Below are 21,579 nucleotides of genomic sequence, written 5' to 3'. Positions count from 1 at the left end.
CTCTGGAAAGAGCAGATTGCTCTTCCAGTTAGAAAAATCATGATTTCTCTTTGAATCTGGTGCTGCCTTGAAAACACTCATTCCTTTGAGTGCTTGTCTGAGTTGCTAGCCACATTACCGTAAAAGATCAGGATGAACAATCTTGTTCACAAGGAAAACCCCGCAGCCCTGAGCAGCTGCTCCCTCCAGCAGGAACCCCTGGGGCCGTCCCAGGCCTTGGGTCGTCTTCAGTGGTGAGGGGACGGATGCTGCCTTTTGGGTTGTGTTGTCATTGAACCAGCTGGGAAACAGAGAAATTCGCTGACTCATCTGCTCTTTCCCGACAGTCAGCACACAAGGAATTTTCGTAAATTTAAGATGATATATGAAATCAGAGCTGCTTGAGGCTAAAGTGCTCAGGATAAGCTGGTGGACTCAAACAGAGTAGTGGCTGATTTTAATTTTGGGAATGATCGCTTGTCTTTCGTATCTCGGTTGTCCCGACAGGAGGAAATATTTTCAGCTTTATCCTTTGCCGGCCACATCTAAGGGAAGATCATGTTTTATGTTGTCACTTTTAATGAGGCCCATGGGGGACAACGTACTGGACGCTGATGCTATTTACATCCCGCAAAGACAACTCGGGAGAGGCTAGAAAGGCCCTCCAGGAAGTCTCTTAAGATGGTCTCCATGCTGCCTGCATGTCAGCTGAGCCCTTACTCTGTGCTAGGTACGGTGACCACCCCTGAGGACACAGCAGTGACTTGAAACTTGAAAGGGAGCGCACGTGGGGCTGGGGAGGGGGGGGGATAGACAGACATTAGTACAGTCATCACAAACAATTAAAATCTGTACCAAGTACACCAAAGGAAAAGTGAGGGGTTTCGTCTGGTCTGAGGGATCCTGGAAGGCTTCATGAAGGAAGGGACGTTAGAACCAAGATCTAGACACTGAGGAGGCATGAGCCCAGGGAGGGGAGTGGGAGGGACCTTCCAGGCTGGTGCTGGGTTTTACTCACGCACCGTGAGGCGTGGGCAGGTGTTCAGAAGGTGACGGGTCACTGTGTGTAGCACTTGCAGACCATGGGGATAAACATGGTCGTCAGGAAGAGCGCCGAGAAGTCATTGAAAGGTTTCAGCCCAGGGGGTTGTCGTGACCAGGCATGTGCTTTGAGAAGATCCCGCTGGCTGCAGCGTGAGGAAGTGGTCAAAGGAGCAGAGGCATGGAGTCCTCAGGCTTGGGCAGTCAGCTCTCGTGGAAGGTGGGTGAGATGTGATGGCAGCTGAGGCCGGGGCGCAGAGCTGGGGAGAAGGAAAATGCCTGACCCTGTGCACGGGAGCATTACCCAGAAAGCTTGCATTTGCTGAATAACAATTCTTTAACCCTCTGCAGTATGCGCTCCCCCTGGAGTCCCTCAGGCACCATGAGAATATCATGAGAGTGCTGTCTGTGGGCAAGAAGGATCACCAGGTGCCCTGGTAACTGAGCTCCTACGGCTTGTGTCGCCATTAAATAGCAACCAGCTCCTTAGGTCTCCCGACTCCTGCTCCCACCCAGCCCCTCCCGTTCAGTGTCGGGCATCTACACAAAGCCCTAGGGAACCCTGGATGGCACAGTAGTTCAGCGCTAGACCCGCTACCCGAGAGGTTGGTGGTTTGAACCCACTCAGAAACATCTCGGAAGATGGGCCTGGTGGTGTGCTCCCAAAAGGTCACAGCTTGGAAACCCTATGGAGCAATTCTGCTCTGCACCCATGGGGTCGTCATGAGTCAGAATCGACTTGACAGCAGCTAACAACCCCACCACCGTAAAGCCCTCCGTAACATCAAAGGAGATTTGGAGCTGGGAGTTAGAAACGATCAGAGAGTGTAAGAAAGTAACAGGTGCGTTTCTGTAATGGGCCAGTCCTTCTCACACGCATTCGTTCGTTCCACAAAAGTGCACAAAATAGGAGGAAATAGGAGGACACCCCTTTGCCATCGAGTTGATTCCAACTCATAGTGATCCTGTAGGACAGAGTGGAACTGCCCCATGGGGTTTCCAAGGCTGTTAAATCTTTACGGAAGCAGACTGCCACATCTTTCTCCCACAGAGCACCTGGTGGGTTCAAACTGCTGATCTTTCAGTTAGCTGCTGAGCGCTTAACCACTGTGCCACCAGGGCTCCTCAGGAGCATAGTGATGTTAGAATATTTATCTTTGTAATCAAGATGTGTAGCAACGCCTTAAGTTTACAGATTGCTTCCTCTTGTAATGGGTATTTGATCCTTAAAACCGTGGGCAATAAGTATTAGCCGCTTTTTGCCCATTAAAAGCTGAGACTCTGAGTCTCAAGCCCGAGACTTGCACCCGGCTCGCAGCCCCTGTTTGCCAGGAGGTCCGCCAGCACGTGAGCATGGTTTCCTAAGCCCGTGTCTCTACTACAGAATCCCAGCTCAGCAGAGTCAGTGGAATGGCCCCTGAGCTTGGGGCTTGGAGGCTTTTCACCAGATGTGGTTCTTGTTAGAGCTGGGAGCAGAGATAGCCCTGGGGTTTGGGGTGTGGTGACTTATTTCTGAACGACCATCCCATGCACTCTCGGGGCTGATGGAATGTAGCAGAGTCACAGAAACCCAGGGCAGGAGCTCGCTCTTCCCTTTGCTGGAACGCACTTCGCGGCGTTTCAGCCTCAAACACACGTGGGGGAGGGGTCCTGTGTTCAGTCCAAGGGCATCAAGGCCTGACCACGGTCATGCTGGATGCGGGCCAGCAGTCACGTGCACACACTCACACATCACACTCGTGCACTCACACAAACTCAGTCACACACACACACACCCGCTCACATATACTCATATATACACACACCCACCCGCACAGACTCCCTTGTACACACACATTCACACACACTCACACTAATGCACTCAGACTCACTCATACACACATGCTCCCACACACACATGCACACTTATGCATTCACACAGACTCAGATACACGCTCACACATACATGCACACTCATGCACTCACGCAGACTCACTTGTACACATTCACACACATGCACTCACAAACTCACACGCGCTCATTCACACGCACTCACACAGGCTCACGCCTGCACATGCACTCACACTCACGTGCACACTCATGCACACAGACACACATTCACACAGTCACAGACACGTTCACATGCACGTACTCACATACTCACATGTACAAACATTTGCACACTTAGTCACAAACTCACATGCAAACACGTGCACATTCACACACATTCACATGCAACACACACATTCCCTGATGCAAGCACACCCGTTCACGCACACACTCATGCTCGTACACACACTCGTGTTCACACTCACCCACACATTCATGAGCATGCATACGTATTAGCAGTATACACTCATCCATAGATTCACACCTATATTGGTACTCACACAAGCTCAGTCATGCACACACATGCTCACACACATATTCACACTCACACACATATTCACACTCACACACATTCACACTCACACGTACACACATATTCACAGTATACAAACCCATTCATTCACACGTGCTCACACAAGCTCAGTCATGTGTGCTCGCACACACATTCACACTCAAATGCCCACACGCTCACACATGTTCACACTCAGGCAAACACACATTCACGCTCATTCACACACACCGCTTCACACCTTCTCTTCTGCCCTCCCCATCTGCAGATTTCTCTCTGCGTCTGGATATGACTTCAGTTTCCTGTGCTCCCTGGGTGGTGCTGTACTGAGGTTCTGTGGGATTTGAGAAAAGCAGCCTGTCCACGTTTGGATCATAGTTGATAGCTCTGCCTCTTGAAGGGAAAGAGAGAGGCATGAGGGTGCATGTTCAGAGCTATGTGGTGTGGCGGGAGGCCACCTGGCCTGGAGTCGGGGGCCTGGATCGTAGCTCCTGCCCTGCCTTTCATCGGCTCTGACCCTGAGCAAGCTGCGTGACCTGTCAGGCCTCAGTTTCCACGTGTGTCCATAGAGGAGCTGGCTAAAAGAGGAGGGTTGGCCTCCAGCTAGAACATTCTGGGACTCAAGGTAGCCTGGCATGTTGCAGATGAGGTGAGGAGTCTGGGCGGTACAAAATTCCCAAGGAGTAAAAGCGCCGACAATCGTTTTCGTTGGGCACGCTCCCTAACAGTCTGATCATAGTCCTTTTTTAGTCAGAGGCTCAGACTGCTTTTGTCACCAGTTCAGCCTCTAACATTCCTTTCTTTTGATTCCTCTGATGGTTGGATAACAGAATTCTGAGTCTCTGCCCCACATGGCGTGGTGTTGAGGGCTACACGTTTTCAGGTTCAAGAGTTCTTCTTCCGTCTCCCTCTTACCCACTTGTATGTTTGATTGGTAGTATTAAACAGAAGGAACGGTTCTTTTACTGGAGTGGGGAAATGCATTAGGTTAAGAAATAAGTATATAAAATACGTGGTTAGAGGGTTCGTAAAGGAAAAGATGTAATTTCGTGGTTCTGCATGTTTGGGGCTTTTTTCTGCATTGTGTTTTGTTGGTAGAAGGAGAATGTAGTGGATCAGCAGAATGGGCAAACAGGAGTGTCCTGGGAGGAGAACGTCTCGTTCACTAAGGTCTTGGGAGATGTGAGCGTGATGAAAAGAGAGAGATTGTACGGTTTCGAGACTCTTAAGGCCATCAGACGGAGGAAAGGGGAGGCAACATGAGAAAGTTCGTACAGAGGGCGGAGTCACTGGGTAGTACAAAGAGTTAACGCGCTCAGCTGCTAACCTAAAGGTTGGAGGTTTGAGTCCATCCAGGGGCTCCTCAGAAGAAAGACCTAATGATCTACTTCTGAAAAATCAGCTACCATTGGAAACCCTAGGGAGCACATCTCTGCTCTGCAACACGGTGTCACCGTCAGCCACGGTCAGCCTGACAGCACTGACAAGGACAGCCATTGTGGTCGATGGGGCCAGTGGGCCCTGGAGCATGGCCCGCCCTTGAGCATCATGGATGTCTGCTGTGTTCATTGCTGACATGGCCACATCCAGACCAAACAGGCCAAGTGTGTGCAAATCCACATGGCCTTTGCGTTCCTGCTTCGTAGCACCGGTGCATGGAGGCATCCTGGCCTCAGATGGGGGGCCACTGGGATAGTGATGCTGCCTACATTGCCCCCCACCTCTGCTACCACCAAAGAGGGTCATACGTCTATACCCGGCGTCAACCGGGTTGCCATCAAGTCAACTCCAACTCATGGTGACCCCATGTGTGTCAGAGTAGAACTGTGCTCCATAGCTTTTCAATGGCTGATTTTTTCAAAAGTAGCTTGTCAGGCCTTTCCTTCAAGGCACCTCTGGGTGGACTCGAACCTCCAGCCTTTAGGTTAGCAGCTGAGTCCACTAACCGTTTGCACCGCCCAGGGAGGATGAGAGTGAGTGCATTTCCTTTACCTCCATAATCAAATTTCCCAGCAAATTATATGGCAATGTGATGTGACAAGTATGTCTTCCTGATTTGCAAATATATCTGTATGATGACTTCCTGAGTTATAAAAACTAAATCACATTCGTTTCAACATTTAGTGAATCATCTTTATTGAAGAAGTAAAATTTCACGAAATTGTAATTGTCCTGCAGAATCTGGAATATGGGGTGTTAGTAATTATGCTTAGTAATCCAGGAAATTTATCACTGTTGGGAGTGAGCAATGAGCTTGTTAGCTGAATGTCTGAAAATAAACTGAAACACAGTTTTAGAGCTCATAAATAAGTTGTTAACTCTGGTCGTGATTAAGAGAGGTGGATTGTTTACTTTAAGGATCAGTTTATGAACACGCGAATCTCTGCTATAAGCAATACTTCAGCCAAGTTGTTGAGTTGGAAATTAATTTTATTCTAATTTGTTCTCAGCTCATGCTTTAATGAGCTTGTATTTCTGGGTATTTAATTTGAAAGAACATTTGATAAATCATCTATTAAAAAATAAATTGAGATTGAGAATAAATGAGTTTGGAACTTCAGAGGTCAGTAATTAAGATTATCGTCACCATGTGCTTCTTTCAGTTTTTAGCCAGTATTTTGCTGTCTATAGTAACATTGCACATTTCTCTAAGATGGGGGGAAATTCTGTAATGTATGGGGCCCCCCGAGATCTGGAACAGTCAAGAACCAGTGATATCTGGTTACCCTGGGCAGCCTGAACTATTACATCAGAACTTGTCGTTTCAATTTCCAGATGTCCTTTAGCACTGGCACAGCCATGTCTGCCGTGTGCCCCGGACTGAACCCCCGCTCCCACCCTGCTGCAGAAGCCTGGGGAGGGGACGTCGCTGTGCCCTGGGGCATCATGACCCAACTGCTGGATCCCCTTGTGTTTAGTGTATTATTATCATGCCTCCTCTAAGTACCCAGCCAAGGAATGATCTAGAGAGCCTTTCAAAATTTATTTCACACAGAGGCTAAGGAGCAAGCAGGCAGCGAGGTCTGCCCTCACCGATGGCCTGGGTGTGCGGTGGATGTGGCTGACTGGGCGTTGTTTCCACCCCCACCCCACCTTGGTGCATCCTTCCTGAAGCCATGTGTCTGCTGAAGAGCACAGCCTCGCCAGAGGGGGAATAGAAGGCCTGCAGTGCTGCACCCCTGACTTGAGTCTTCCAACCAAGCAGAACCCCACCCCTTCCATTGCACGCTGCCTCTGCACACACTTTCTCTTTCCCTCTGTTTTAAATTCCTGCCCCTGCCTTCGCCACTGGGCTCCTAGCCATCCCCTTCCTCAACATTGTACGGAAGGTCCAAACAAAAACCTGTAAGACTTTGATTTTTTGCAGTCGATATGATCAACGAGATAGAAAATCCAAGATATGCCACAAACTAATAAACTGATAAGATGGCCAGGAAGAGGGTCTGATGCAGGATCAACTTTAAAAAAAGCAAAATCTTTTCCTTTATACTAACAACATGTATAAGATGCAATAGAAAAAATAGTCTGTTCATGTTATTAGCAAACCTACACAATAGCCAGGCATAAGCAAACCTAACAAAAAAATTTCCAATAGCCACGTGAAAAAAAAAAAAAAACCCTAATACCAAACCAAAGGACATACAAACAACCTTATTAAAGAGACCTACCATATACGTGAGTAGGAAAACTCTTTATTGTAAAAACATAAGTTCTCCTCAAACTGACCTATACATTCAGTGGAGTCCCAGCTGAAATCTCAATGGATTATTATGGAGCTTTAACAATTTGATTCTAAAACTCATCTAGATGGGAAAATAGGCAATAGTAGCCTAGACACTTGAAAAAAAGAACAGTAACAAAAGAATACTGGTTGTCAATAAGGGCACAATTCAGTGGGGGAAAAGAATAGTCTTTTCAACTAATGGTCCTGAGACAACTGGATATCCACATGCAAAAAAAATGAAGTTAGACTCCCTACCTCACACCGTATACAAAAATTAACTCACAATGGATCAAAGACATAAATGTAAGAGCTAAGACTACAGAACTCTTAGAAGAAAACCCAGGAGTTTACTCTTCATGGCCTTCAATTAGGCAGTTGTTTCTTAGATACAACATCAAGAGCACAAGCAACTGAAGAAAAGGAAAAGATGGAACTTCATCAAAATTTAAAATGTTTGTGCTTCAGAAGACATTATCAAGAAATCAAAAAGACACACTGTGACAATGTGTGACATCGGCGTGAGTACCAAGGGTAGAGCCTCCTGAAGCTCCTGAAGCTGCCAACTCCCGCCGACCCACACAGCCAGCACACACTTGTCTTTCAGAGTCTGCTGAAAATAGTTCCTTCAGCTCACCTGCCTCCCCTCTTGCCACAGCACTCAGACACAAGACCTCTCTAACTGGAGCCTCTGGGTGTAGTGGACACAGGAGGGTGTTTGGTGCCAGGCAGACTTGCGTTTCAATCCCCGCTCTTCCCCTTAGTACCTATATGGCCTTATGTAACGTGTTTAAAAGGAGCCCTCGTGGTGCAATGGTTAAGCACTCAGCTGCTAACTGAAAGGCTGGTGGTTCAAACCCACCCGGTGGCTCCACAAGAGAGAAGACTTGGCAATTTGTTCCCGCAGAGATTATAGCCTAGAAAACCCTATGGGGCAGTTCTGCTCTGTCACATCAGGTCACAATGAGTCAGCATCGACTTCTTGGCACCTAACAACACAGGATTTAAAATCTCTGCTCAGTGTATTCACTTTTAAATTGAGATAATAAATATTATAGAGTCACGTAAGGTTTCTGGAGAGGGGAATGTTCCTTAGGCCATTACAAAGAGAAGTTACAAAATCAAGATCCAAATAAAAGAAGTTTTGACTATAGAGTTTACGGTGTAGAATACCTGGGAGGTCGTCGGAAAGAAAACTGATGAACAAACAAGAAGAAAGACAGCCCCCAGAATGAGAGAAAATGTTTGCAAATCATGTCTCTGATAAAGGTTTAATCGCCCAACTATATAAATAATTCCTGTAACTCGACAGCAAAAAGACAAACAACCCAATTAAACAATGGGCAAAGGATTTTAAGAGAAATATCTACCAAAAGGTAGAAACAAGCCAGATGACCACCAGCTGATGAGTGTATAAACAGAATGTGGCGTATCCGCACAATGGAATATTATTTAGCAATAAAAAGGAATGACGTACTGATAACGTGCCACCACATGGATGCATCTTGAAAACATTACGCTAAATGAAAGGAGCCAGATGCAAATGGCCACATATTGTATGAATCTGCTTATACGCAACGTCCAGAATAGTCAAATCCATAGAAGCAGCAGATGAGCAGTTGCCTGGGGCTGAGGGGAGAGGAAAATGAGAAGTGACTGCTAATAGGTACAGGGTTTCTTTTGGGGTGATGAAAACGTTTTGAAATTAGATAGTGGGCATGGTTGCAAGACACTGTGACTAGACTAAAAACCGCTGAATTGTACACTTAACAATTTTTATAGTGTATGAATTCAGTCTCCATAAAAAAGAGAACATGCCCTGATATCAGATGTAGTTTAGAACAGGAATAATTAAAACCATGTTGGGTTGGCACAGGAGTGGGCAAACAGAAGATTGTCTCAGGGAAGTAGCCCAAGGAGTAAACACGGAGTCATACACATAAGTAGGTATTCAGTATGTGACAAGGTAGCATTTCCAACCAGTGAGAAAAGAAAAAATCGTGGTGGAACACTTAGGTGCTGATTTGAGGGGGAAGTTAGATTCCAGCCTCACTCCCCCACAGAAATAAATTCCAGGTAGATTAAGGAGCTACTCGTAAGAGTACTAGAAGCATTAGAAAGAAGTAAAGAACATATGTACAACCTTGAAGAAAGCCTCCTTCTTAAGTAATACACACAATGCACAGAGAGAAAGAAGGATACATTTGACTTTATGAGAAGTAGAAGTTTCTGTGCAACAGAAGACATCATGGGCAAAGTGAAAAGACACTTCCTGTATAAAGCAAGAGCCCCTGGGTGGTGCAAATGGTTAAGTGCTCGGCTGCTAACTGAAAGGTTGGAAGTTTGAGTCCACCCAGAGGTGCCTTGGAAGAAAGGCCTGGCAGTCTACTTTTGAAAAATCACCCATTGAAAACCCTGTGGAACATAGTTCTATTCTGACACATGTGGGGTAGTTGTGAGTCAGAGTCGCCTCTGACTGGTTCTGTCCAGAATACAGAACTCGGAAAATGAAGACAAAAACAGCTAACTGTCCTACAGCCCTCAACATCTCCTCCTTTTCTTGTCCTTCCAGATGATCCCAAAGTCTCATCCTCGAATCAATGACTCAGATCACCTTAACCCCTTTCTCATGGCAGTATCTGGTGTTCTCAGCCACTCAATCCCATCTGGTCCTTCTTAGCAAGGTCAAGGTGGTCTTTGGAATTTTGCCTTTGTTGGGTAGAATAACTGGACACCAGGCCCTGTTCTGGAACAGGCGAGTCACTGTCGTCCAAGTAGAGGAGCCGTGTGCTGAGGGGGGCACACGGAACAGGCTGAAACCTGAGTGCCCCCTCCCTTTCCCCTGGGAAGGCACAGCCCTTTCCCTGCCGGGACCCCGCTCCAGCTGACACTCAAAGGGACAGAGACCCAGCGCTGCTGAGGCCGCTGCAGCCCTGCCTTGCCAGGCAGCCACTTAACTGGGACTGTAACAAAACCTTTGTTCAACAATAAAACTACCTGGATTCTGGACAGATTCCTGTCTTAACTAAGGATGCATCCGTGCTGTGGATCTTTTTTGCAAACAGCTACATTATTAAAGAAATAGAGTATTGCAGGCTTGTCACGCAGAGACTTCTGTCTTCCACTAGAAGGGCTTGGGGGCTTCGGGTACTAGCAGACCTTCCTATTATTCTTTCCGGCCGAAATAGACTTCGAGCTCTCAGTTGGACGGTTCAGTGCGGTCCTGCCCCCCTTCTCACCCCCTCGCTCTCATCTGCGTTTCTGTCTTCATGAGCCATAGACTCGGGCCTCGTTTTATTACATTTCACAGTGTGCTTAAATACCCCGTACGGTTCCACATCTCATTACAAAAGACAGTTTACAGGAGGCTGAGACGGGGATATCAGTGTGATTTGTTCTGCTGCTGGATTTTATAAAGCCTTCTGCACCAGGGCTCTCGTGGAGGGTGTTGGGGAGACCGGGATGGAGCTGGGAGGCGTTTTAAACCCCGTGCGATGATCTGTGAGGAAATCCGATGTTTCTGCCATGGACCCTGGCTGGGTCACGTGGAGCTTGGCATTAAATATGAAAACTGCTGGTTCAATATCTCACACAAAAGGAAATTCTACAGGTGGTTGGTGTATTGTAAAGAGGAGATGCTGACACTGACCTGGTTTCCTCCTCCCTTTTAGGGTCACTGTTACTACCACGGACATGTGCATGGTTATCCTGGATCGACGGTCAGCCTCAGCACTTGTTCTGGTCTCAGGTAAGCGACCCTTCTGGTGTCAGGCGAGAGCACCATAGACCCCTTTCTTTTCCCGTTCACACCGAGATGCTGATGCCTCCCCTGGCTGGCGCAAGCAGTTTGTGCTTGACTGCTAACTTAAAGGTTGGGGGTTCAAACCCACCCAACAGCTCCACGGGTGAAAGGCCCAGCCATCTCCTTCCGTAAGATCACAGCCAAGAAAACCCCGTGGAGCAGCTCGACTCTGTAAAACATGGGGTCACCGTGAGTTGGAATCAACTCAAGGACAACAGGTTTGGTTGTGGTTTTCTAAAGCCCCGAGAGCACACTGTGGGGGGTCTCAGGGCACACCTGCCCCCAGGTGAGATAGGGGAGCCTCTTGGTTAACAACATAGCATGCGAGAGCGCAGCTCAGCCGGGACCTTAGTTTCTCTCTCACAGCTCCCGTCCAGCGTGTTCTCTGCCTGGGGGGCTGCAAGCCACTAAAATGGCAACTGTGGCAAACTGCCTGAGTCTCAGCCTCCCAGGGATTCCAGAATCATCTTTCTTTTATGTGGCTCTAATATTTAATAATTGCCAGTGTTAAAGGTAGGACTTAAGTATTAACATTTAAGCTCCTTAGTTGCAAGAAACTATAAAAGGCCTTTACTCATTAGGAAACAAAGTGAAGGGACTAATTTTAACAGTGGCCAAGGTGAGTTGAGTGTAGGCACGGATTGGTCGTGCCTTCCGCTAATGTGCTCTGGGAACAATGCAAGCAGCAGGTACCTTCCAGAGGTGGACAAGCCAAGCCTGGCATTTCCTCACAGCCCCTTCCTTCCAAATCACCGTAATTAACCATCAGCCACCTCTTGTGTGCGCCCCAGGAAACCCAGTTTTTCTGAAAAAGTTCCAGCTGCCTCAGCTTTTTACTGGATTGATAGAGTTTGTGAACTAACAGCGTGCATCCTCCCGAGTCCTGTTTTTGCTCCAGCCCGTGGCACAGAGTGTGGTTCTGTGGGAGGGGGGAGAGAGAAGGCCCTGGGCGGGCAGCGAGCCAGCCTGAGCTAGCAAGCAGGATTGCCTTCTGTGTATCACAGCCCCTGCACATGCTACACACACAACTCAAGGTACACACAACACGTACAAATCACATAGACAAAAATACACGTCGCACACATCACACACGCCAGAAAAACATAAACATCACACGCACCACACATACACACACCTCACGCACCACATAGGTACATACCACACACATATTTCTGCATATATATGACTCTTTGAAAGTACTTATATCAAAACACCCAGGTATTTTACTAATGAACTTTCCTATGATGGTCTGATAGAGTACTAAACAATGCTGGGTCTCAGTAAATATACTGCTTATGCATTTGTATGTACGCCTTTGAGATCTACACTGTTTAATACTGTTTGTGTACTATTTAAATATACGTTTACCTGTCTTTATGATTTGCATATACAAAAGTAGTCTTCATTATTACTGTTCGAAGGGAAAGTCATTACCTATGTCCTGAATAAATTTGATTGTTGAGATAATTTTTAAATAATTTTTAAATAATTTTAAACTTTGTTAAGGTAGCATCTGAAGTAAGAAATCATCGACAAAGTACTTGTATCCCATTTATATAACACTCTGAACTTTAAAGTTGTGCTCATCTAATAAGTGAGTAGAGGTATCTTGTTGTTTGAACTTGCTTCTCTCCCGTTGTTCATTCATTCCGAACGGGGCGAACTGTTGCCCGTAAAAGGATAAACAAGGGCTGGGAATACTCAGAAACAAATAGGCCCCCTTCACCAACAGCCTCCCCGTGTATCTGAAGAAGTTTTCAGTCATCAACACTGAGACCAGGCATAAATGGAGGCATTTGGGATCCGTCTGATAATTTTCAGGTGATCCTTGTAGGGACTGTCAAATTCTTGACGAGTAAAGAGAAAAGCCACCGCCTGTCTGTCCGTCTGTCACACTGCGGTGGCTTGCATGTTGCTATAATGTCAGAAGCTATGCCACCGGTATTTCAAATACCCGCAGGGTCACCCATGATAGACAGGTATCACTGGAGTTTCCAGACTGAGACAGATTAGGAAGAAAGGCCTGGTGATCTACTGAAAATTGCCCTATGGATTGCAACAGAATATTGTCTGACATAGTGCTGGAAGATGAGCCCCCTAGCTTGAGAGGCAGTCAATGCACTGGGGCCGTAAGGATGGACTTGAGCATAGTAACGATTGCGAAGATGGTGCAGGATCGAGCGACTTCTCATTCCGTTGTAGCTGGGGTGGCCATGAGTTGGAGCTACTCAACAGCAACTAACAACAATGAGGAGAAAAGGGGTGTCCCCAGGGGGCCCCCAATGTCTCCTTTTTACAATAAATAAAACAACTCATACACCATTAGGTAATTGGTTTAAAAAAAAATGAAGCTAAACTACCGGGTAGACTATTTCCAGGGCAGTGTTCAAATACGACAAATCTACTCTCTCTTCCTTGACTGGGACATCCGGTCACAAATCCCTGTCCTTGTTCCTTTTTCCTGCTACCACTCTGTTCAGGACATGCTGCCTAAACTCTTGCAGCCTCCAAGGACACAGAAATGGCCAGGGTTCCGGGTCCCTCCCCACATAGCAGGGTCAGCCACGCTGAGCCAGCGCTGTAGCATGTCTGAGCCTCCATGTCCACCTCTGGTCTCCAGTTCCTGGAGTACATCCCTCCCCCTTACCTGACCCAGACCCAGAATTTGGTAAACAGGAATACTGTAAAATACTTGTGGCCAGGGTTTCGGGAAAAGTCAGAGCGTGAGTGCTGCGTTGTCTGGGGTCAACCACCAAGACTGAGGGGGAATGGTCTTGGGGATGCGTGTGGGTATCACCCACTCCCTGCTGTGTTGTTCCTGAGGATTTCAACTTCCCAGATCTTCATGGTGTTGTTGCAAAAGCAGCAGACCGTGTATCAACAGAGAAATTCCAGAGTTGTGTAGTCAACTTTATGTTCTTGCAAGAACCAGACCCGAGAAAAAGCTGTGTTCGATCAACTGCTCGGAGACAGGAGAATCGATTGAGTCTGGAAACAGAGAAAAAATGGAACGTTAGTAGCACCAGCCTGGTGGACTTGGAGAAAGAAAATAGGGATTAAAAATTATATGCACAGTGGTGTGCTCCAAAAACACATTAAGATCTAGGAATGTGGAAGAAGTCTTGAGCGTCCCAGGGGACTCATTAATTAGAGCCCAGCAGATTATGGTTCTGCAGAGAAAAAGCAGAGAGAAGAAACATCCTGCATTGCTTCAAACAGGCTCCATCAAAGATGGGCAGGCGAGGACAAAGTCCATCCTGGGGTGGAGAAGAGAGGAGGGAACCATCAAGTCATCCTTCATCATTTGAAGGGAAAAGATAAGGGGACAGAAAAGCACAAAGATCCTAGTGGAACGGGGGATTGAAGAGGAAGCAGCCGTTTCATGGAGGAAATGAAGTGCGACATGGAAAATGGGTCATAAAAACGAGTTCAGCCGTGGAGTTTATCCTGACTTTGAAATAACTCCAAGTCAAATGTAAAGTTCAGGCCATCAGTTAATCTTGTACCATCTTGTGTGTCTCTCTGGAGCCCTGGTGGTGCAGTGGTTAAGAGCTCAGCTGCTAACCTAAAGGTCAGCAGTTCGAATTCACCAGCAGCTCCTTGGAATCCCTGTGGGACAGTTCTACTCTGTCCGATAGGCTCACTATGAGTTGGAGTCAACTCAACGGCAATGGGTTTTGGTTTTTGATTTGTGTGTCTCCCCAAGATGCTCATGCCAAAGTTAGTATAGACTGGATGCAGTGTTCGTGATTACCCTCTACTGTTGGGAATGGAACTGAAAGATCCATTGAGGTCTTAAACCCTCCACCAGTAAATGAGACCGTGCTTGATGAAATAAGACTTTTCCTTAGCCAATGTTTTCAGTTAAGACATACTGAAATAGTGTGGGTCCCAGTCCTAATCCCTTCTGAGTGGCTTCTTGTCAAAGAAGGACAGACACAGAAACAGAGTCACACACGGGAAGACAGATGACACGTGGATAAAAATCTATAGGGCAAGGAACGCCAAGGATTGTTGGGAGCCAGCAGATACCATTCAACTCACTCCAGTAACCATGGGCTTCTCTTCCTTGATTTCCTCATTAGTAAAATGCACTCGTGATATCTGCTGGACAGGATTGCTGTAAACAGTAGAGAAGATAATACGTTCAAGACCCTGGCTCACGGGGAGAGGAGAGAAGAGGGAGTGACTCCCAGTGGTTATAGGGTTTCTTTTTGGGGTGATGAAAATTTTCTGGAATTAGATAGCGGTGACAGTTCCATAACTCTGTGAATATTCTACCATTGAAGTGTACACTTTTACACGATGAATTGAATAGCTTGCAGACTATATCTCAATAAAGCTATTATAAAAAGAGGAGCCCACTCAGGTGATCCTCATCATACATCACGTTGCTATTAGGTTCCATCAAGTCAGTTCCAACTCATAGCAACCCTGTGTACAACAGAAACACTGCACAGTCCTGTGCCATCCTCACAATCATTGTTATGCTTGAGCCCATTGTTGCAGCCACTGTGTCATTCCATCTCATTGAGGGTCTTCCTCTTTTTCGCTGACCCTCTACTTCATCAAGCATGATGTCCTTCTCCAGGGACTGGTCCCCCTGATAACATGTCCAAAGTATGTGAGACAAAGTCTCTCCATCCTGGCATTCTGGCTGTACTTCTTCCAAGACAGATTTGTTTGTTCTTCTGGCAGTCCATGGTACATTCAGTATTCTTCGCCAACACCATAATTCAAAGGCATCAATTCTTCAGTGATCCTGGAAGATTTGCCACCGGTATTTCAAATACTAGCAGGGTTACCCTTGGTAGACGGTTTTCAGCAGAGCTTCCAGACTAAGACAGATTAGAAAGAAGGACCTGACAGTCTACTTCTGAAAAAATTGGCCAGTGAAAACCTTATGAATAGCAGCAGAACATCGTACATCATAGTTGCTGTTATTATTAATGTATCAGTAACAACTATCGAAAAATCATTTATAATAATTTCTCATTTTCCTGTTTGTCATGTCTTCCCAACCCAGTTACGAGGTAAATCTGATACAGGAAGCATAGGCGAGATGGCTTTGTTGTTCTGTGGGAGCTAGCCCTGTGCTTTGCACATACTAAAAAAACATTTTAAGAGAAAAAACAGTGGCCATCGAGTCATTTCCAACTCATGGCAACCCCATGCGTGTCAGGGTAGAACTGTGCTCTGTAGAGTTTTCAATGGCTGATTTTTTGAAGTAGATCGCCAGGCCTTTCTTCTGAGGCACCTCTGGGTGGACTTGAACCTCCAACCTTTCAGTTAGCAGCAAGGACGTTGGCCATTGTACTACCCAAAAACTCCTTTGCATCTAGTAAGGTGTAATAAATATTTGTTGTGATTATATATGAGTAGTGCACATGGAAATTATTCATTGACAATATGCCCTGTGGTGCTTATGCGTTCACTAATACAGCTGGCTTCACTGTTTATCAAACATATATGAGGTGGGATATTACTTTTACCCGTTGTCTTGTTATCTAGTGTTGCTATAACAGAAATACCACAAGTGGATGGCTTTAACAAACTTATTTTCTTACAGTTTAAGAGGTTAGAAGTCCAAATTCAGAGCACCAGCTCTAGGAGAAGGCTTTCTCTCTCTGTCGGCGCCGGAAGAAGGTCCTTGTTGCTTTAGCTTGTTTCCTGGTTCCTTGGAGATCTCCATGTGGCTTGGCATCAGTCTTCCCCCATCTCTGCTTCCTAGCTTGTTTGTTTAATCTCTCTTATATCTCAAAAGAGTTTGACTCAAGACACACCCTATGCTAATCCTGTCTCATTAACGTAACAAAGGCAGCCCATTCCCAAATGAGATTATAACCACAGGCATAGAGGTTAGGATTTACAACACATATTTTTGGGGAACGCAGTTCAATCCATATTACCCATGAACTCCTAAAAAAGTAAATTTCATGCCAACTGCATTTCCGGCTTGTGATTGGCAGCACAATGTTGAGACCAAAAGTCTTTCCAAGAAAGTTAAATTAGCAACTGAACATGGAACCAGCTATAATTTGTATTTTCTAATCATTACCTTATTACAGGTAGTCAAAATCAGTGCACCAAAATCACCTGTTTGCCTGGGAGTAGTAAGAAAAGCTATAATAAGAACAACAACATTATGCTATGTTATTGCCTGATGCACCATTGCATCAGAGATTAAAAAATGAATTTTAAGAAGGACAAAAACATACCTCAAGGAAATACAGGTCTCCTGAGTTTTCACTTTGAAAGTTCAGAAAATCAACTTAAAAATTCAGTAGGTTCCTCTTCCATTCTGAAAACAATAGGATTTTAAGGTAAGGCTGCTGTCTTAGTTTCTTAGGTACTGCTGTAACAGAAACACCACAAGGGGGTGGCTTTCATGAACAGAAATTTATTTTCCTACAGTTTAGGGGGCTAAAAGTCTGAATTCAAAGCACCAGCTCTAGGGGAAGGTTCTGTCTCTGTCAGCTCTGGGGGAAGTTCCTGGCTTCTTCTGTAGCCCAGCATTCCTCAGTTCCATGACGATCTTCACGAGGCGTCTGTCTTCCCCCTGTATGTTCTGCCTTCTGTGCCTAATCTGCTCTTTTTCTATCTCAGAAGTCATTAGGTTTAGGACACTGATATGGCCTTATTAACATAAAAAGAAAACCTTACTCCCAAACGGGATTACATCCACAGGTACAGGGGTTAGGATTCCAACACGTATTTCTGGGGACGCCATTCAATCCATAACAACTGCCAATTTTCAAAGCAGCAACTCCACATTGTTCTAGTTCTCTTGTCCTTCTCGAAACAGCATTAAGACGGGAGGCAGGCAAGCATGAGACTGAGAAGCCTGCCCTTGGACACAGAGGTCCAGGCTGGGGCCCAGCTCTGCCTGGAGCCACCTTGGCAGTGGGGATAGTGGCAGGAGCTGCAGCTGTGTGAGGGTCAGTTAGGTGATAAACGTGGCAGGCACAGTCCAGATCCAAGGTCCTAGGAAGAGTGCCATATTGGTGGGTGCCAGCCACTCCCTCTGTGCCTCTATTCCTCATGCCCAGTGCACTGCTCCAGAACTTGGACTCAGCCACCACCACCACCATCCCTGGTGGCTGGTCCAGTGTCTTCTCCATCCCACTTGTCTCCCCCTAGAGGAGAAGGTACCCAGAGCTGCCATCTTGCCCAGGACACAGGAGATCATCTTCAAGCCTTTCTCCTCTGACTCTACCAAGCGGAAAAGAACCTATGTTCAAAGTCTGCTGTATTTAAATTCTATACTCTTGAGATGCTTGCAACTCCAAGTGTATAACAAAACATCTCAAAACAAATTGCATTTGCTTATCTAGCTTGGGGCCAGGAAGGGCTGTGAGAAGATCAAAACTGTACATCTCAGAAACCCTGAATCCTAGAATTTTGTGTCCATTGTTGTTTCCAACAATCTCTAGAGCTAAATGATTAATTATACCCAAGACAATCCGAAGCAATTATTTAATTAAGCTGTATTATAGGCTGCCAATTATGTGGAGCCCAGGGAAGGCCTTCACCCCGGTTTCTCAACATCTGGCCTTTGGATGACTTCAGAGATAAAAGGAGATATGAGAACATTTTTATGACTAAGTAACAATTTCTAGAAATTTTCCATTAAGTATAAAAACTTCTTCAGTAATTTGCTTTTCATGGTTAGAACTTGGTGACATGTTTTACTGTAAGTGTTCAGCCTGTTTAAATCCAGTGCAAAATAGAAAATACTGCAATGCAAAATGCAACGTTGGTGCCGTTTCCTTTTTAGGGCAATTTTCTAGCTCCCCTATATTATCCCTTTACATGTGTTCGTTTTCTGCTCTTCCCTTGCCTTTTTTTTTAAGTTTTCTTTCTTAATTTAAGATTTTTTAAATTAGCTTTAATAAGCAAAATCCTATTACCCATTAAATTTAAAAATTTAAGTTTTATTTCATAAAACTCTTCTCAAGGAAAGAGATACAAGCCCTCCCCACCCTCACCTCCACACAGATCAATGACCAAAGTCATGTTTCTGTGTCTTCTTGTAGAGGTGCCTAGACACCAGTTTTTGTTTTTCTTTTGGGGAGAAGGGGGAACAAGAATAGCTTCATATAATGACTCTCAATCAGTCTGTGGGAATTGAAAATATCCAAAAATTCTTCAGTTACTCCAAGCCACATTGGGCTCCCCCAGCTCTGGACAGTTTAGTATCCTGACTGTTGGTAGACACAGCTGAGCTCTTAAATAGTGTCAAATTGTTGCACGTGTCTTGGTGCTCTCTTCTCAATTAGGGTGCACATGTCCTGAGGACGTGACCTTTCTGTAACTCCCACCATCTCTAATGCCACAGAAAACACACGATGGGTGGAGTACACCAGTTAAATAATAATGAATCGATTGGTGTGTATTTGCTCACCAGTTGTGATCTAAATAAATCTTTGGCTAAGTGAAATGATGCATTGTATCGGGCAAATCTGTTGCAAAAGTTCTCTTTAAAGTGTTAAAAAGCAAAGATGTCACTTCTAAGGACTAAGGTGCATCTGACCCAAGCCATGGTGTTTTCAGTTGCCTCATGTGTGTGCGAAAGCTGGACAATGAATAAGGAAGACCAAAGAAGGACTGATGCCTTTGAATGATGGTGTTGGAGAAGGATATTGAATATACCATGAACTACTAGAAGAATGAACAAATCTGTCTTGGAAGAAGTATGGCCAGAATGCTCCTTAGAAGCAAGGATGGCGAGACTACATCTCACATACTTTGGACGTGTTATCAGGAGGGATCAGTCCCTGGAAAAGGACATCATACTTGGCAGAGGATTAGCAAAAAAGAGGAAGACCTTCAATGAGATGAACTGACACAGTGACTGCAACAGTAGGCTCAAGCATAACAACAATTGTGATGATGGCACAGGACCAGGCAGCGTTTTGTTCTGTTGTACATAGCATTGCAACTGACTTGATGGCATCTAATAACAACAATTCAAACATCTTTATCCCATACCATTTGAGGACTTAAATACTGCCATTCTGTTACAGTTTAAGAATGGTTACGTTGTCACCAGTGCAGGTCATCAATAAGCACAGGCTAAATGAATAACTGGGCAAATGAACACTAATACATGACCTAGGGACACCTTACCAAGTCCCTTGTATAAAAACAGGTTCAGATTGTCTGAGGAAAACTGATGGACCCAGCGTTATCAGCTTTTTCTTACAGATTAAGATATACTCAAACACTTATGTGTTAGAACCGATGCCCTAAACCTGGAGTCCAGGGACCTCAGCCACAGCCCATGAATCTCCCCAAGTTGTCTGTAAAACTTTATTGTTACGTGAATTATGCTGGGGAGAGTCTACAGATGTTAGGAGACATTGTGTTAGATATGTCTATTTACAGTCAAATGAATTTTGCATGAAAATCTTGAGCATTACTGTAGTGAGCTGTTGTGATCACCTTGCTAAATAGTGGAAGGTGAGCGGTGAAGCCAAGATGGCGGAGTAGTCAGACGCTTCTGGTGGTCCCTCTTACAACAAAGACCTGAAAAACAGGTGAATCGATTATATATGACAGTCTAGGAGACCTGAACATCAAAGGCAAAGCTTAAGAATCAGACTGAGTGGCAGGGGGAGGGAGAGACGGTTCAGACGCAGCGAGGAGTTGCCAGACCTGACCTGGAAGGAGCCAGCACCCTTCGGGCCAGATCAGCTAGCGTGTGCTGTAAGGCAAGCAGTGACATTCAAGATGAATTTTCCACATCAGGAAAGATGGAGCGTCGGAGAGTCTGCTCAGGCCTCCAGAGCCAGTGAAAAGCAGTGATCAATCAACAAAAGATAAGTACACGCAATTAACCTACCAGGTTGATCAAAAAACAACCCATTTGGGAAAAACCTGTCTGCCATTTACCTGCTCCTCCCCCCCACCACCACCACCACTCTGCACCAGATCCTGGGCTGACTTCAGTGATTGCCGAGGCCCCTGGCCCAGAAGTAGGACCCATCACGTGCCCTGAGCCATTCTCCCAGCCTTGGAGAGGGAACAAATTAACAAACAGGAAAAAATAATCTGCAGGCTCCCCTAAGCCGGGAACTCAAGTCAGGCACAGTTTCTTTGCCTAGGCATGGGCATAAGGGGTCCATGGACTTGGAATGCCTTTCACCCCTGCATAGACATTTGTGGGCCCATTTCAATAGTGTAGGCCCTCATTAGCACAGTACAACAGGGTATACACCTGAAGCCTGACTTCACCGTATCAGCTATATGGTGGAGTGGCAGGTTCGTGACATTTGATACCACTCTGCCTATTAAGCAGGGTCCATACCTACCTACATCAGGGACCTGAAGATGGGTGGCTCCTAGCCACCTGCGACAGGGGTCCAATAATAAGTGGTGCCTCCCATTCCCTACAGCCAACAGCATCAGGTGCCCACAGTCCAGCTACAAAACCCACCCACCTACACACACGAGGCAACAGGGACATGCTTTCCTCCCAGACACTCAGTGGCGACCATCAGTCCTCTGCCTTGCTCAGCACGTGACTACCTACTACAACCAGATACCTGTGCCTACTCCAGTCACCCCTGCCCATCTAGGACTGTAGGTGAGAGCCTGCACCACACATGTGGTGACCAACTATCTGGACACATGAGTTGAATCCATACAAAAAAAGTA

At 45.9% G+C, this 21,579-nt stretch overlaps 1 protein-coding gene across 1 annotated transcript in view; it reads left to right on the top strand.

Annotated features, from left to right (window-relative positions):
- The window catches only part of ADAM12 (ADAM metallopeptidase domain 12), a 291,938-nt gene that overhangs the window by 186,190 nt on the left and 84,169 nt on the right, over positions 1-21,579 (top strand). Inside the window, exon 5 of the mRNA XM_012555120.1 lies at positions 10,790-10,866. Within this exon, the coding sequence (XP_012410574.1) occupies positions 10,790-10,866 (77 nt within the window). The remainder of the gene's footprint in view (positions 1-10,789; positions 10,867-21,579) is intronic.

Source organism: Trichechus manatus, unplaced genomic scaffold (assembly GCF_000243295.1).
Source record: "Trichechus manatus latirostris isolate Lorelei unplaced genomic scaffold, TriManLat1.0 scaffold00031, whole genome shotgun sequence".
NCBI classification, from domain to species: domain Eukaryota; kingdom Metazoa; phylum Chordata; class Mammalia; order Sirenia; family Trichechidae; genus Trichechus; species Trichechus manatus.
Note: the sequence above shows the minus strand (reverse complement) of the source record. Positions and strands in the feature narration are given on the sequence as shown.